The 13061-nt window shown below is 36.3% G+C and overlaps 1 protein-coding gene across 1 annotated transcript in view; it reads right to left on the bottom strand.

Moving 5' to 3' along the window:
* The window catches only part of LOC144959823 (uncharacterized), a 60453-nt gene that overhangs the window by 27240 nt on the left and 20152 nt on the right, over positions 1–13061 (bottom strand). The window contains exons 2-10 of the mRNA XM_078892602.1: positions 11245–11520; positions 9534–9689; positions 6119–6241; positions 5441–5620; positions 4907–5041; positions 4306–4452; positions 3584–3657; positions 2670–2823; positions 1600–1720 (exon numbers count right to left, since the gene is read on the bottom strand). Coding sequence (XP_078748728.1) covers positions 1600–1720; positions 2670–2823; positions 3584–3657; positions 4306–4452; positions 4907–5041; positions 5441–5620; positions 6119–6241; positions 9534–9689; positions 11245–11520 — 1366 coding nt within the window. The remainder of the gene's footprint in view (positions 1–1599; positions 1721–2669; positions 2824–3583; positions 3658–4305; positions 4453–4906; positions 5042–5440; positions 5621–6118; positions 6242–9533; positions 9690–11244; positions 11521–13061) is intronic.

The raw sequence follows: 13061 nt of genomic DNA, 5'->3' as shown, positions 1-13061 counted from the left end.
ATCAACCATGACTGAATCACACGATTCTCAGCAAGGGTCATTCAGACTGCGAAGCTTACTACTACTACTACTACTACTACTACTACTACTACTACTACTACTACTACTACTACTACTACTACTACTACTACTATGTCGAAAGAAACCTTTTCTGAAATTAGATAGCAATAGCATGTATCAAATGGCACAATACTGGAGATATATGGGAGAGGAAAAGACCAGCATATACATGAGGGGGAGAAAATGGAACTGGAAAGGTCACGTTTTGAGGAGAGGACAGGAGATGACTAGTCTTGGAGTGGGGTCCCTGAGGGGAAGAGAAAATGTGGCCGCCCCACCATACGAACCTGGCAGAGAATGCGAGGAGTGGAGAGGAATATGCAGAATGGAACAAGCCACACTCTGATCACTAAAAGCTTGAAACTGACAGACTTAAGATTAAGGTAAGGTATGACAAAAGATTTGTACTTTGTTTTAGGAGTTTATCATCTAACACTTTAAGAAAATTTCAACACCAGAGAGAAGAAGATGGATCGTTGATAGCTACCTGTAGAAGTAATCTGTGCACCAACAAGCAACTAAGATAAAGCATGACAAAGGAAACTTATTCAATCAGAAAAACAGAAGTAGATCCAAGAGAAACTTATCAGTCTGAAATCATCTAGAAAACACACATCCCCATACCCCCCCCCCCCCCCTGTCCAATCCCATTGGGATAAAGTTAAAATACTTACATAATATGTATCATAAAACAAAAGATTACCCCATTGCAGAAGTAAGTAAGTCCCACAGATTCATGCATCTATTTTTCTTCCCAGAGAATATCCTAGCCAAGGCCTTGGCAAAACCAAATAACCTTCTCCTAATACAACGACAAAAAGTCATACTCAAGAGGACAATAGATATTGATAGAAAGATTAAAGAGAGAAGAGTTCATCCCCACGACCCACAAAGGAAAGCCCAGGGCCCCAATCTAAGACAAAATGCTTATATATTATCATATATACAATGACAAAATAATAGGCAGATAATTGATAAATTTCATGTTTGTTATTAAGGGTTTTACGGCCCTTGCAACACATTTCAATCACATCACCACCAGTAAAAAGGAACAAAATAGGATAGTCAAAAAAGTATAGCATTACAATTAAAATAGCCAAGAAAAGGAAAGACAAAGGGGAAATGGTTCAAATAGGGAAAATATGTATATTCCAAGAGCATACCGTCAGTGTATTTGGTTTGAGATCACCTACAAAAGTCTTGTCCAGACACCAGCACAGGATCCCACTAAGAGGAATACACTCAAATGTTTACAAGATATGTCAACAACAAAAAATAAAACCATCAGCACATAACGGAGAGATAACAATGAAAAAATTATCATCTCCAAAAACATATATTATACATTTGACTGTTTCCCTCTCAGCCACGGCCAGGACAAAACTAAGTAATCCCATTCCAAGATAAAGACAAAAAGCAACTCAAAAATCAGATATAGGGGGATAGAAGACACAGCAAGTGACCGCCAGCCCTTGCATGGGAGGTAAGAAGACCCCGCCCAGAAAACTGATACATAATCACCATCAGAGTCAAACTTACTTGTCACATCATCAGAGCTGGCAGCAGCCAACAGAGCTATCTGGCAAATGTTGTCTACATAGTCGGAGAAGGACTGAATCAAATCACTGTGAACTTCAGAAAAAGGACGACCTTGCTTGTTCTGATCATTTGAGAGAGAAAAAAGTCATCCTTACTCATATAAAATTGTTGAAACTTCTGCTAAGTGAATCATAATATAACAGAGAATGTTAAATTCCTTTTTTTCTAAAATTGAAATAAAAAATCTAAATCATTGAGAAATATACTGCTTTTGTCACAAGCGTTAAGTCATTACCTTTATACTAAGATTGAAGTATACCTAAATTCAGATTTTATCTCTCTCCCATACAGTAAAAAAAAAAAAAAAAAAAAAAAAAAAAGCAACAACAAAAAAAGAAGTGATTCATCAGAATTATTAGACCCATGAAGTCTGTTTTCTTGAAGTACTTAAATTCAGATTTTATCTTAATTATATTACAATTGTATGTTACCCTTCTGATAGGATGCTAGTCTAACACGACATACTTTATGCCAGATCTGACAGATACCCAGAAACCCAATCGCTGTTGTCTGAACAGAAAAGGGGAAGGGGGTCAGAAGATAAAAAACAAAACTTGGACTGCACTGGGATTGATATCTGTCCCTTTGCAAGCACTCTAGCAACTGAGCTATCGTGACCCCCACATCATCATCATCATCAGCATCATTGCCTTTTTCACCCTGGGTCAGGGTATACGCCACAGAAAAACAGTTTCCATCCTTCTCTATCCTGGGCTAACTTTTTTCATTGCAGAAGCTCTTCAGTCACCCAAGCTAAAAAAAAAAAAAAAGGCTTTGATTTGTCCATTTGCATTTCTGTAACGGTTTGAGTTTTACGGAAGGGATGTTAACCCTTCGACAACCCCCAACCTGGAGGACCAGATGACTCAAAAAAGGGGGAGTCACACACCATTAGTCGCCTTTTATGACACGCTGGCTTGGCATTGGGCTATTCTTGTACCCTCTCAGTTGAGGGACCCCACATCAGCAAAATAAAACTATATTTTTAAAGTTAAACTGTTCAGACTCACATTGTACTCCAGTCCTGCTTTGACCAGTCTGTCCAGAGGGATTGTTGTGTCTATGAATGTCTCTACAATCAAGTGGATCAAGGTCATGTTCACCTGTTTCTCAAGGTCACAAACCTCATCAAGAATCGTCTCACAAAGGTTGTCGTACTCAACTCTGGGAGAAATATGCACCAAGCAAGCATGTCAAATTTCACACATCAGCCATAAACTTGCCACCTTGATTGACAAACATAGAATCAACGACCCAAAAGCACCTATCATCATCCCAAACGACACATAGATACAATGCATCACAATACATACCATTTACAGGCACAGATACATACAAACACAGCTTTTTCTCAACGAATAATAAATGACTAGAATGTCCTGCCATCAGACACAACAGACGTTTAATGCTTGGAAACTTTCCAAACAGTTTGAAATGCACTCGTTCGTCAAAGTAATCTGTGACTGCTCCCTGTTTTGATTGGACTGTAACCGAACATTAGCAGTCGGCCTTGTGTAAATACAAGCCATTGAAGACTGAAGATATGACAACACACAAGGTCAGTTTTTTTTTATTCAGGATTTTTTTCCTGCTTGCATCAAACAACTCATACATTGAACACGGGAAATTAAGGAGCAGGCACCAGTATAAGATGCAAGCGAAGGTTCACAGCGTAAAACACATGCCCTTATGAAGAATATAAGTATTAAAGGATTGTCCCAACCATCAGGAGCCACTGTGGTGTAATGGTAGCACGTCTGACTGGTAATCAGAAGCTCTGAGGTTCGATTCCCCAGTCAAGGTAGACTGATTTTTTGGGATGCTTTTTTCTTCTTCTATTTTTCTTTCTTGCTTTGTCTGGCATCTTCCATACACACTTGTTCAGATCTTTACTAGTAACACCACCATCATAGAATGTATTTACCTGATATCGGTAACATTTGGACTTCCTACCATCATACTATGCAAATCCAATAGTCGAAATTTGGCTTGTAGTATCTGGTATGGAAAAAATAATAATAATAAAAATAAAAATAAAAACCTCAATAAAAACAACAAAATCTGGTTCTAAAATGACTGGCTGACTTTGATTTTAGCTTCTTAATAATTTGATTGGGGTGTCTTGGCCATCTCTCTCTCTCTAATCACTTGTCAATTCCTTCCACAGCTCTCAATCTTTGGAAAATGACGTTTAAGACTTTTTTGATTTTTTTCAAATTGAGCCTTGTCCATCAATACAAATGAAAGTTTTTCTTCCCTTTTTTTAAAGGAGTGTATAGGGGGGCTCATCTTTCAGATGCTTAAGGAGAAATCAAACTCAAAACTCAGGTCTTTATAGTCAAAGAGAGCCTGTAGTTCACCTCAACAGCAGCACAAGAACACCATGATCCAGTTTGAATAAGTCCAAAGTGATTTTGATGTCTAATTTTTAAGGATTTTCTCTATTTTGATATTTCTAATTTTTAAGAACTTTCTGTATTTTGATATTTAATTTTTAAGGATTTTCTCTAATACAATATCTAATTTGAAAGGATTTTCTTTATTTTGATATCTAATTTTTAAGGATGTTCTCTATATCTACTTTTTTAAAGGATTTTCTCTACCTCAGCAGCAACAACAGACTCAGTAAGACACAGTAAGACTTACCCTATGACATGCGGTAACAATGATATCTTTATAAGACCCCTTGTGTAAATTGGCCACAGTCAAGCAGTGTTGTATTAAAGAAACAAATAAACTCTCAAAGTCCTCGCCCAGTTCTTGTCTTTTGTCTTCTGATAGACATTCCATTATCTGTGGCAAAAAAATAAAAATTTCTAAAAAGGAATAGAAGCTTCAATTCAATCTACACAGAAGACAAATGATGCCGATGTTTCAGGCTTCCCATATGTCAACAAAATGCTAACAATTTCATGTTTGCTATTAATTTATGCCGACTTCAAGCAGCGACAATTGCAATAAAAACGCTGAAATCATCAAAGTTGTTATGCTTTTTCTTTTGACGTTAAAAAAATGTTGTTGGAAGCTGCTGTTATTGATATTATTATTATCATTAATATTATTATTATTATTATTATTATTATTATTATTATTATTATTATTATTATTATTATTATTATTATTAATATTATTATTATTATTATTATTACTATTATTATTATTATTATTATTATTATTATTATTATTATTATTATTATTATTATTATTATTATTATTATTATTATTATTAAAAGGATTATATATTTACCTTGTCCACCATAGTGACAAAACAATATGCCATCTCATCCTGTCGACCTCCGGATGAAGACGCCCCTGTGTGGATCAGGTACTGGATCTCATCTAAGATACCATGAATCTGTTTTAATACTGCATCTCTACTCGCCTGCAAGTGGAAGGTGGGGCAGAGTTGGGGTTTTCTTTTAAATAAATAATAAACATACAATAAAAAGTTGAACTGATAACAAGGGAAGCAGTGAAAGCTTCAAATAATCTCTTCTCCACCGACCAGACTCTCGACGGCCATACTAGTCTTCAATTTGCTGAAATATTGGCTTGAAAAGAAGAAGAAGAAGAAGAAGAAGAAGAAGAAGAAGAAGAAGAAGAAGAAGAAGAAGAAGAAGAAGAAGGAGGAGAATAATAAGAAGAGCTTGTCAGCAAGGACATTTTTTAACAATAAATAAATACACAAGAGAGGAAAGAGAATAAAGCAAAATAGAAACTCCTTTGCTGTTTTCTTAAAAAGAAATTTAAAAACAAAAACAAAAACAAAACAAACACAAACCTTGGCTGTTTCATTGTTCTGGTACTTGAGAAACGTCTGCATGGCCATGCTGAGGCTGGGAATAGATTTGCGTAACACATTCATGGAGGAAGAGAGCTGGTCACGACATGACGTGCTACAGAGATCATTTTTACGCACGTCTACTCGTTGCTTTAGCTGGACCACAGATTCTGTCAAGCCCTGCATGGAGAAATAACAGATTAAGATTTGTCTATCTCCTGTTGATGGTCAATCTGTCCCACTTTCTCCAAAGTCAAAGGCCGTTCATTTATATACTGCTCGAGTCAACTTATTGAATAATGTTGAGACCTTTCAAGAAAGTGCCATGAAAGTCTGTTCTAGTTCAGATTCAGATCAGTCTGAGTCCTGGGATGATGACGACGATGATGATGATAAAGATGACGATGACGATGATGATGATGATGATGATGATGATGATGATGATGATGATGATCATGGAGAAAAAGAATGAGACAGAAAAAGAAGAAGAAGAAGAAGAAGAAGAAGAAGAAGAAGAAGAGAGAAGAAGAGAAGAAGAAGAAGAAGAAGAAGAAGAAGAAGAAGAAGAAGAAGAAGAAGAAGAAGAAGAAGAAGAAGAAGAAGAAGAAGAAGAAGAAGAAGAAGAAGAAGCAGAAGAAGAAGAAGGAAGAGGAAGAGGAGGTGGAGGAATTAACAAACCCGAAAAGAGGGAACGAGCTGCTCCACTAAATGAACAGAGCTGAAAACTCCAAGGCTTTTCCTGGTCTGTGCAATGAGAGACAGGATGAGGTTGACTTGCTTTGTGTCCACCACCAACAACACCTGAAACAATGGATGAAATCATCTACACTATACATGAGGCTCTGACAAAAAGCAGACGTGTCAACATTTAAAAAACTAAATTAGGGGGGAAATGTGGGGGCATAGTTGAGCCCTTGAAGAAGGCTCTTTACTCACTTTCTCTAACATACTCAGGTGTAAAATGAGTATGTGGCCGTAAACAGCGTTGTCTCTGTCCGAAAAAATTGTAATATCGCCTAACAGGCGTCACGTCGTGTCCTACCTATTAAGTGTTGCTGTTGGTCAGGGGCCCCTTGTAAAGCGTTTTGAGCACGTTTAGTGGATATTGCGCTATATAAATGCTCTAGTTTTTTGGGGTTTTTTGCTTGTTGTCTTTAAAATCACATTCATGATGATAGTGATGATGATGATGATGATGATGATGATGATGATGATGATGATGATGATGATGATGATGATGACGACAACGATAACCAATAATGACAATGACAATGATGATGAGGAGGGGGTGGAGAAGGAGAATGATGAAGACCATGATGTGTTCGTAAAAAAAGCAGTCTTCATACTGTTCAAAATGTAAAGATTTTTATTTGAAATCCAGCTTGATTTGAGATTTGCAGACAATTTTGGCATGACCTTCTTTTCCTCTTCTTACAAATCTCATCCTACACGTAATGTGATGCTGTTGTTTTGGGATCCCTTGTAAAGAACTTTGAGAACGTTTAGTGGATATTGAGCGATACAAAGACTCAAGTTTTATTTTGATTTTGGCTAGTTTTGTTTTGGTTTTTTATTGTTTTTTTTTTTTTTACATCTGCCTGAACTCCACACTCTTATCTTATGAAACCAATTTAACATAAATTTCACAAACACCAAAATGATTTCAATGAAATTAGACTTTTGATTTGTGTGATAAAATAAATAAATAAAAAAAAGAAGGGTGTGTTGCCTAAGGGACAATGGTTAAAAGAAAAAAGAAGGGTGTGTTGCCTAAAGGACAAAGGTTAAAAAAAAAAAGAAGGGTCTGTTGCCTAAAGGACAATGGTTAAAAGAAAAAAGAAGGGTGTGTTGCCTAAGGGACAATGGTTAAAAGAAAAAAGAAGGGTGTGTTGCCTAAGGGACAATGGTTAAAAGAAAAAAGAAGGGTGTGTTGCCTAAGGGACAAAGGTTAAAAGAAAAAAGAAGGGTGTGTTGCCTAAGGGACAATGGTTAAAAGAAAAAAGAAGGGTGTGTTGCCTAAGGGACAATGGTTAAAAGAAAAAAGAAGGGTGTGTTGCCTAAGGGACAATGGTTAAAAGAAAAAAGAAGGGTGTGTTGCCTAAAGGACAATGGTTAAAAGAAAAAAGAAGGGTGTGTTGCCTAAGGGACAATGGTTAAAAGAAAAAAGAAGGGTGTGTTGCCTAAGGGACAATGGTTAAAAGAAAAAAGAAGGGTGTGTTGCCTAAGGGACAAAGGTTAAAAGAAAAAAGAAGGGTGTGTTGCCTAAGGACAATGGTTAAAAGAAAAAAGAAGGTGTGTTGCCTAAGGGACAATGGTTAAAAGAAAAAAGAAGGGTGTGTTGCCTAAAGGACAAAGGTTAAAAAAAAAAAAAAGAAGGGTCTGTTGCCTAAAGGACAAAGGTTAAAAGAAAAAAGAAGGGTGTGTTGCCTAAGGGACAATGGTTAAAAGAAAAAAGAAGGGTGTGTTGCCTAAGGGACAATGGTTAAAAGAAAAAAGAAGGGTGTGTTGCCTAAGGGACAATGGTTAAAAGAAAAAAGAAGGGTGTGTTGCCTAAGGGACAAAGGTTAAAAGAAAAAAGAAGGGTGTGTTGCCTAAGGGACAATGGTTAAAAGAAAAAAGAAGGGTGTGTTGCCTAAGGGACAATGGTTAAAAGAAAAAAGAAGGGTGTGTTGCCTAAAGGACAAAGGTTAAAAAAAAAAAAAGAAGGGTCTGTTGCCTAAAGGACAAAGGTTAAAAAAAAAAAGAAGGGTCTGTTGCCTAAAGGACAAAGGTTTAAAAAAAAAGAAAGGTCTCTTTGCCAAGGGACAAAGGTTAAAAAAAAATAAACGAAAGATTATCTTTCCTCACACTGACTCTCAATTGAAGTTGCAATTGAGACCAATACAATGCCATGCCATGCCATCTTGTCACTCAAATGCTTAGTTTTTAGGATTAATAGCTCGAAGAAATAAATAACAATATGAAATTGAATGTAAGCGTCCTTTTAATATACGAAAACAGATAAAATTAATGGACGTTTCAGATTTCCCCTTTATCAACAAAAAAGGATGAATGAAACATTACAGATAAATGTTGTTAACAATGCCGCTATCACATTATCTCATTCGTCTGTAACGTTTCATTCATCCTGTTTCATTGATAAAGAGGAAACCCGAAATGTCCATTTTATCTGTGTCTGTATATTAAATTGAAGCTTACATTCAATTTCACATCGTTATTTTGGATTAATGGGGTATGTCAAGTCATTGACTAGGTTAGCAAGTCCCAATAAGAACTGTGGTGAACCACACTTTCAAAACTATCCAGTCCATAGATATATTCATTAAAGAAAAGAAGAAAATTCCCTTTATTCATCCCCAAGGGGAAATTTGTCTTTAGGGTCTATTCCAAGGGAAGACTGGAATAACTCAGACATCAGCCGCAGTGCAGCACCGTAAAGTGAGCTAGGGCAAGGTGACTTGCTCAAGACCACACAACGAGGCGGGTAGTCGAACTCGGTACCTTTTGGGTACGAAGCAAAGACCGTACAGCTGAGCCAAAATCACTATATTGTAAACAGTGAAATGAGTATTAGAAAAGAAAAAAAAACCAACAAAAAAACAAAACAAGAAAAATAAAAGAAAGACAGAAATAAAGGATTGATTTTTAAGGGTTTTACAATGCTTTTAGGTCATTTCAGTTCAAGTAAAAAGATAGATGACAGAATAGTGAGAAGATTTAGATCAATCTCTCAAGCAGTGAAGAACGTGTGAGAGAAGAGTGATATATCCTTGTAGCCAGTCTGAAACCATCTATAGTCCCATCCTCTTGGCAAACAGCTCAAAGCAGAACCCAGGGAAAACCAAATGGTCTCATTCCAGAACATGAACATAAAAGGCATATCATTTTTTTAAAAGGGGGGGGGGGAGGGGCGGGGGAATAGAAGAGATAAAGCCCCAGATTGATAAAGATTCCACCCACTCAAGAAGAAATAAATAATAAATGAGATCCACAAAAAGAGAAATTCCATCAACTACAAAAGATAGAAAGAGACAACAAACAAAAAAAAATAAAAGAACAAAAAACAATAGAAACAAACAAGAGAAGAGCTCACCTTGACAACAGCCTGTAGAACATCCTTGGCCATTTGACAGACGACCTGCCCTGCCTGAGGAGACTGGTCTACCTCAAACCTCTGGGCTGTCACATACAGATTGGTCTTGGCTAAATCCAGAGTCTCACATGCTGAAAACATTTGATCACTGAATTCCTGAGGATTGAAATTCAAAATATTATAGAAAAATGCAGGAAGAAACAGAAGAATTGTTACATGAAATATAGAAAAAAATTATGAAAACAATGACAGACCAGTCACAGTTAATCACGAATTTGTATCAGATGACCATCTTTTACTTCAAACAATTCTGACAAGGCCAATATCAGATTATGACTAGGTGATCTTGTGGTATGACACTCGCTTTCGGATCGAAAGGTCCTGGGTTCGAGCCTCGCTCAGCACATAGTTGAGTCCTTGGCAAAGGCCCTTTACACACATTCTCCACCATACTCAGGTGTAAAATGAGTACCTGGCTGCTAACAGCATTGTCTCTGTCCGAAAAAATTGTAATATCACCTAACAGGCATCGTGTCCCGTCCTACATGTTAAATGTTGCTGTTGGCCAGGGACCCCTTGTAAAGCGCTTTGAGCATGTTTAGTGAATATTGTACTATATAAAAGCTCAATTATTTTTTTAATGTTTTAAAAAGAAAATATATATTTGGATCAGATGTAAAAGGTCTTGTGGGATGATGATGCAAGTGGTGTGTGTGAGTCCTGGAGAAATGGAAACCTTATCAGACTTGCAACCCAACTTTAACACAAAATCGCTTCATCGGTGGGGACTTTCCACCTGTCCAACAAGTACCCAATGTGGTAAAAACCCAAAACCGCAGAGCATCTAGTTGAATGGTGTGTTTTAACGAAGCTTCTGGGAGGGTTTGCAACGAGTGCGGCAAAGATTTTGCTGATTGGGTCGATCATCATAATCATAACATAGTAGTGTGAGCACCATTAGAAGAAGAACAATTAGAAAAAAAATTATCATATTTTCCCCACCATTTATGTTAATATTTTCATATCCCCTTTATCAACAAAACACACAAGGAATGAAAGATGTGAGAATGGTCTTGTTAAGTTTGATTTTTTTAATCACCTTAACAATGCCATAAAATGTCTTTAATTCTAGTTCGCGTTAAGAAAGCAGATTTTGTCCAGTTGATCGTAGAAAGTGGTTTGGGGTATAAGCAGGGGATATAGCTATGCATTTAGATCTTTCAGATAAATAGGGGCTGCTGGATTTTTGACTGTGTTAAAACATAATTAGTGAAAATTGCATTTGAATTAGAACTTGCAGAGATGATTTCACTCGCGAGAGTGGAGGTGAATTAAGATAAAAAGATAGAGTTTTTTTTTAACAGCAATTTTTTTGTTTTTTAATCACTCCAAGATTTCTATCCCTGAAAATGAAATATAAATGTTTCTAAACCCATTTTAGAAATAAATTTAGATATTTAAATCAATTTTAAAACTTTTCAGCTAGTACAAAACTTGAGCTTTAAAATAAAAAGTTACTTCCACAATTTTTTTGACAGAGTCAATGTTGTTAGCAATCTGGTACTTATTTGACACCTGACTATAGTGAGAGAATGTGAGTAAAGAAGAGCCATTTTCAACTGCTCAAGCAGGACTCGAACCATGGATGTACCGGTCCAAAGGGGAGTGTCATTCCACAAGAACACAAAGCAACAAACAACCCAAAACCAACCTTGTTATTGGATTCCCGACCCTCCTTCTCTCCAAAAGAAATGACCTTGGCAACAGCAGACACCAATTTGCCGGCACATGACGTGATACTGAGGACAGGGGCCACATTCTCCAAGGATTCTGCTCTTGCTACATTATTGATAGCAGCGTTGTTGTTGGTGGTGGTGGTGGCGGTTCTTGTACTCGCCACACCTGTGTTATTAGTGGTGGTGGTGGTGGTTGTATTGTCTGGTCCATGCTTTGGCTTTTGCTCAGTGAGGATTATAAGCAGTGACACCTGCAGGGAAATCAGAACAAAAACTAGTATACAAAAAAAAATATATATATATGTATAGAAAAATGTGCTTTTACATAGTGGAATAATCTCGAAACGTTCCAAAAGTAGAGTACTTATATAAAAGCAAAACCGTCTCAAAGCAATCTAAAAATAGACCTTTTATAGTAAAACAGTCTCGAAATATTCCAAAAGCACTTTACAAGAGGATCCACCAAGCCAATAACTGTATTTATATGTCACCTATAAGGCATTAATACAGAATCTTTTTGTCAGAAACAACACTGTTGTTAATCTGGTACTTATTTTACACTTGAGTATGGTGAGAAAATGTGAGTAAAGAGCCAAATCCCAGGGCTCAACGTTGCGTTGCCCACAGAACTCAAACCTACAGATCACGAGGTGTGTGTGCAGTGCTGCCAACCCTATCCCATGTAAATGTGTACAATGGAGAGCCAAAATGAGTAAGATTTTGAAAAAATGCGTACAATTCTGCAAACTCGATAATTAGCACTAAATCTGATAATGGGCAATTAGACCATACTAGCAATGATATAATCAATATTTGAAATAATGAATAAGCTTACACTTTATAGATGATAAATAGTATCAACTTCCAGATCCATGTATAATTCTGATGGGTCAAGAAACATTTAGTGAGTAAGGACACCAAAAGTGCATTAATGCTAAAAATGCTTGAATAATAGAAATTTAATTATGCGTACAATCCTCAGAAAAATGTGTACAATGAATGAAAATGCGTAAAAATACGCATTTTTTACGTAAGGTTGGCATCACTGTGTGTGTATCATTCATACCAGGACCACCTAAACTCCCACACTGACACGGCTACAAAATGTTTGTGATAAGGGGCTCACTCAAGTCAAATGGGTTCTACAAACTAAACACCACTGTACAAAAATGAATAAAACAGCTTCAAAAAAAAAAAAAAAAAAAATTAAACACAAAAGTTTCAAACTAAAAATCATTCTTCAGCCTATCAAAACACTTAAATCTGTAGGTACCCTACTACTTCATGTTAAATCATAATGTGTTTTTTTTTGTTTTTTTTTTTTTTGGTTTTTTTTTTTTTGCTTTTAAAGGTTTTACAGTGCTTGTAACACATTTAAGTTTAAGGTCATTTTGGTGTCAGTAAAAGGAAAGAAAATGGGATAGTACAATAAATCTAGATTTATGATTAGAAGCACACACAAGAAAACGTAAAACAAAGGAGAATGGTTCAAATGGGGAACAGATGAAAATTCCAAGAGCACACTATCAGTGTGCTTAGTTTGAGATCACCTAGTAAAACTCTCATCAACACACAAGCACGGGATTCAACTAAGAGTAAGAGGAATACACTAAAATGCTTACGCTACAGATCAATATTTATATTCAAAACAAAAAAAAATAACAGTAATAACAGATCGGTGATTTACAAGGAGAAAAAAATTCCCTAAACTATAACTATATATTTGACTTTTTCCCTCCCAGTCAAGGTATCTAGCAATTGTCATGACATAACTATGTCATCTCATTCCAAG

This window comes from Berghia stephanieae, chromosome 14 (assembly GCF_034508935.2).
Source record: "Berghia stephanieae isolate SIO BIC M18660-M18661 chromosome 14, UCSD_Bste_1.3, whole genome shotgun sequence".
Classification (NCBI taxonomy): Eukaryota; Metazoa; Mollusca; class Gastropoda; order Nudibranchia; family Aeolidiidae; genus Berghia; species Berghia stephanieae.
The sequence above is the reverse complement of the archived record's forward strand: the minus strand, read 5'-3'. Positions and strand labels throughout refer to the sequence as shown.